Source organism: Montipora capricornis, unplaced genomic scaffold, assembly GCF_036669925.1.
Source record: "Montipora capricornis isolate CH-2021 unplaced genomic scaffold, ASM3666992v2 scaffold_337, whole genome shotgun sequence".
NCBI lineage: Eukaryota > Metazoa > Cnidaria > Anthozoa > Scleractinia > Acroporidae > Montipora > Montipora capricornis.
The window spans coordinates 7,501-12,500 of NW_027180074.1; the positions used below are offsets into that span (position 1 = coordinate 7,501).

The 5,000-nt window shown below is 38.3% G+C and overlaps 1 protein-coding gene across 1 annotated transcript in view; it reads left to right on the plus strand.

Moving 5' to 3' along the window:
• LOC138035248 (uncharacterized) overlaps positions 1-4,287 on the plus strand; it is a 4,362-nt gene extending 75 nt beyond the window's left edge. The window contains exons 1-3 of the mRNA XM_068882059.1: positions 1-183; positions 785-947; positions 3,036-4,287. The exon at positions 1-183 is cut by the window's left edge and continues 75 nt beyond it. Coding sequence (XP_068738160.1) covers positions 124-183; positions 785-947; positions 3,036-3,232 — 420 coding nt within the window. The 5' untranslated portion in view covers positions 1-123 and the 3' untranslated portion in view covers positions 3,233-4,287. The remainder of the gene's footprint in view (positions 184-784; positions 948-3,035) is intronic.
• Positions 4,288-5,000: the final 713 nt, after the last annotated feature.

Here is a 5,000-nt window from a genome sequence, read left to right on the forward strand (position 1 = left end):
ATAGAGTCTTATGCCTTGTTGTAATTTTTCATCCTTTGATTAACAGGAGAGGGAGAGGCATACTGTTTCATATCCAAACCCAGAGCCGTTCTTTATTTCTTTGTTGCCCGAATTGCATTGATAATGCTCTTTAATGCATTTGCATTGGTGCATACCGTGTTGCACATTGTAAAGACAAGGAAGGTAAGACTTAGCTATTACATACGGATTTACCAGATTTTTGTATAACATTGGGATCTATGTACTGGCTTAATGGTTACTCTCTGAGGGCTTCAATTCAGGATGGCACACTCGCCAAATGAGTGAACATCGATGCTCGCCTCGACTACTAAGGGATGATCGCTGCCTAACCACACATCAGCAGGTCTTAAGCTACAAGGCTGTAACCGACAGACGGACAGGTGAGTGCCTCATTGACAACTATAAGACGGGAATGCTTAGCCACATAGCAATAATTACCAATACATTAACTGTCTGACTGCTGAAAGGCCAATTTGTTTTTGGAATGCAGCTCATCACTGAATGACAAATTAACTGCAATCCATGCTATACTAACCGGAAGCCTGTGTTTCTGACTGCAAAAGAATAAGGGCTAGCTATAATAGTTGCAAAAATAAGAGGATTACTGAAACATTCACAAATTCCATTAAAAAAAAAAAAAAACAATTTTGCATGCACAAGGAATTCGCGTAATGTAACAGTTAAATCCCTTCCTTCCTTCGTAACCAACATCAAAATGGCTAAGATTACTACGTTGTTGATGACCTACTCGTCTTATTTCCAGAGAACACCGAAAGTGACCAATCAGAGGAATAGCACCGAAGCAGCCTTGATTTTCGTCAAAATGGCGTCAGTCATGGGAGTAACATGGATTCTTGGAATCGCTGCCAACGTTCAAGCCTTGTCATTTCTGTGGTACCCGTATGTTGTTCTGAACAGCCTTCAAGGTTTTGTGCTCTTCTTTTCTTTCATTTCCTTCGTTGTTTGTACCTTTTTTGCTTATCCTGACATGTCACAGTTATAACATCAGCCTACAATAGGTTTCTGAGTGAGGACGCATGAAGCACTTACAATGGCTCTTGCTAAATATAAAGGGAAATCTTTGTTTATATTTTTCCCTAATTAGCATCGTTTTCTAATCTAAAACCACTACTGAAAATTGAAAGTTCATTGCCGCTTCATAATTCCGCTTCGAATGTCCGAAAATTTACAAAGAATGTATGGGGTTATTACGGAGTTTAAGCTTGCGACGTTTTTGAGCCGCTATCAGCAATCAGAAAAGATCATTTCGCATGCCACGACAGTAGTGTCTCCCAGATTTTCAACCTAATCATCTCTAATGGAGGAAAGAGTGTTAGTTAAAAGGGAAACAGCTCACTTCCGGTTGCCGTCCGAGGCTCAAAAACGTTGCATGCTTAATCTCCCTATTAGCATACAATAACTCGCACGCTATCAAAGCCAAAAGGCTTAAAATTGGAAATTTATCAAAGTTTAACACATTCTTTTACCTTTGGAAGTCAACTTGTGAATAGCATGATGCCTTCTGTTAGCAAACTGGTATGTAAATGAGACAAAATGCAAAAATGATTCGCCTATTGATTCAGGAAACAATGAGGCACAAAAGTACCGAGCAGAAACAATGAGGCTTAACCCTAAACGCATTAGAGCCGTGTCCCATGCTGCTCCAATGAAATTAGAAGAATTAAAGACCTGAGGGGCATCAATAATTTCTGAAGGTGGCTTTTCCTATTAAGTGGGTTGATCATGAAGGCTGAAGCATGTAAGATGAGACGCTCATTGATTGTTAAGCCGAATGGAGAAAACAAGGCTGTGAGGAGATTTAGGGTCGGATACAATTGAGCATACACTCCCTCTTATTCCCGTGCACCCCCTAAATGAAGGTCGTTCCGTGACTTCTGTCTGGGAAGAGAAAACGAAGCGATTCTGAAAAGTCTGGAATTAATTTTCCCGCGTTATCAAGAGGGATGAGGGCTGAGCATGAAAGATGTGGGGCTCGTTGATTGTTAAGCCGAAGAGAGACAGCATGCGAGGCTACGAGGAGCGCCCTGATTTCCTCCACCTAAAGAACCGTCGTTCCCTAACGGCAGTATAAAAAGAAAAGACAAAGCAATTTTAAAAAGTCGATAATTTTCTTCCTTTCGTTTAAACCGCGCATGCTCAAATTTGATACTCGAACCATATTTGAGGATCTTTCAGCTTTCACGATTATCTTTTTTAACATAATCGAACCAAGTCAACTGTCATCATTTGTTGACTGTCCAAGCCTCCGTTTTATATGCCTCTAGTTAAATAAGATTTATTTTTTTATAATCACCAGTCCGGTAATGTACTTGCTGTTTATTATATAAGCACCAATGAAATAGCAAGAGAGCTTTCGCGTGAAGACGTGATATCTTCATCTTCATAAAAGATCGCTGTTGCTATGGTTACATACAAAAATCGCGCCTTTCGATGCCTTTCATGAAATGATTTAGTATTTCATTGGTGCTTATAAAATAAATAGAATATTACATGGCCGCTTGGAGATGAGATGTCTCTTCCCGTGTTGAAAAATATTTTACTCGTTCGCTGCGCTCACTCGTAAAATATATATTTCAACACTCCAAGAAAAATTTTGTATCTCCATTTGTCACATCATGTTATCAACAACCAGTGCTTAAATCGCGAAGCGTGGCACAGATTGGTTCTCCTTCTAAGATTTCAAGCAATAAATAATCTACCTTCGCTTGTCAGACCAATCGCAGCTTCAGTAAAATATTAAGGTTGCTACATATCGCCCCAAAGTTTTAAGCGGTGGGCTCAGACCAACTGCCTTGTCTGAGGTTTAGGACTGGCCATCCCGCTTTGTGGTAGACAGTCGGCTCAAATGACATTACACTTCAAGTGCGCATGCAGAATTCTACCGTTAAATCTAAGAGTCTAAGGTTTTCAAGTAGTAAAAATTCAAGTTTAACAGCTCTTGGCATTTCGTTCGTCCACTGTATTTAGTGGTTTTATTTGTTCGTTGTTCACAGGTCTGTTTATCTTCCTATCGTTTGCTGCCAGTAGGAGGTCCCTGGAGCTATATAGAGCCAAAATAGCCATTTTAAGGAATCGGTGCTCCCCGAATGCAGCGAAGAATACAGTGAGGACAAAGGACAAGATCGTGGACACTCGGTCAAGAAAAACCTGGAGTCCTGACCTTCAAGACTGCGAAGAGGCACCTCTGTAAAAGCGAGACTTAAATACATTTGCCATGCCATATCATACATCAATCTTTATCTAACAAAGAAAAACACAGTGATGGTACAGTTCAGTTTTCTAATATACTCCTTTAATAACAACGAGAAATTGATTAAATCAGTTAAATTTAATTCAAGGGAAATTAAGGAGTGTCTTTAATCCTAATAGAATGTTTTTACTCATGTTTTTTTCCACCGAAACAAAAGAAAAGGTTTGCATGATAATGGAGCTGAATTCCCGGAGGATTAGTTGGGGACAGCAACATGGCCGCCCTGACGTCACGTGAAAACACTCTATAAGCAAAACAGAGCGATAAAATAATGACAACTATAAATCAATTTCTATCCTGCCAGTAATAGGGACGAGGGAATTTAAAGAAACCACAACGGTTACGGCAACGCCATAAGAAAGGAAAAATATTCGTGCAGCGCCTGCACAACTTAATAATTTAGCACCTAAGTTTGCGGTAGTTTTCATAACAACGTGAAATCGTAAAAAAATGACGTTTTATAGGGAACCCCCACTCCTACTACAGAATAATTATAAGCTTAAACAGAACGAAATTATGTTAACAAAGAAATTTGTTTGAAAGTTGTTTTTAAAACAGTGTTTATATAGAGAAAAGTGAATTTTAAAATCGCTTATTTTCACTTTCAAATTTCGTGGGCGCAGCCATCTTGAATGATTGTGACGTGTTACGGTTGCCCTATTTATCTGACACAGAGAGATTTTGTCTAATAACAATAGGGGAAGCGTAACAAGTCACATTCAAGATGGCGGCGCTCCCGAAATTTGGAAACAAAAAGAGTCGATTGTAATACTTATTTCTTTCGGATACAAACACTTTCTTTGAAAATACTTTAGACTGACTTGACTGTAACAGTTTTTTTCCTGTGATTTCTTCCTCACCAATAATTTTACCTTCAGATCTATAATCCTTTTACTTGAAATTACTTTTCAGGATGGGACTAAATAATTATGACCTCGAAACATTGACTAAAATATAGCAAACATCCTGCTGACATCTTATTAAATGTTATAACTTTTGCGGGGCTCGAGCATTTTCTGCCAGAAATAAAAAAAAAGTTAGTTCAAGGAACAATATCATCGAAAAAAAGCATGATTTCTAACTATCCCCGCACTGGTCTTTCTTAACCAACGTAAAACTGAAAAGGTTTGCGTTTTATTAGAATAACTACACAAACCCTTATGTTATCAGTTTTCAAATTATCGGTTTTTGACAGTTTAGGGAAAATATCAGCTTTGAAAAATGTAAAAGAAAAATAATAATAAGAGGACAAAGTTCTGGTCTGTGCGGAAATCAAAGGAAATAGCATTAGCGGAGCTGGAGTTAGAATTGCAATACAATGTCTGTGTCCACTGGCCATGTTTTCGTATTTAAAACCTCCGCTGTACTATAACACTACTGAAAATTATAGTTTTCTCAGGAATTGTGTTCTTCCTTAATTTCATCAATTTTTATTCTCAAAGAACTGCTGCAACGGTCACTTCTAGTTCTTAAATTTCTGCAACTACTGCAACTGCCAACGCTAATTCTTAAATTGTCCCTGAAAGCCATTTGGAAAACTAAAGAAGAGGATATGTACTGAGAAAGAAAAATCGAGATCTATTAAAGTAACGGAAGGATTGCACTGGACTATAGTGCATGGTATGTGAGTAGACGTGTTAGGAAAACATAAAAAAAAATAAGGTTTTGCGCTTTTTCAGCATACTACATCGACTCTTCTCTGACCTTT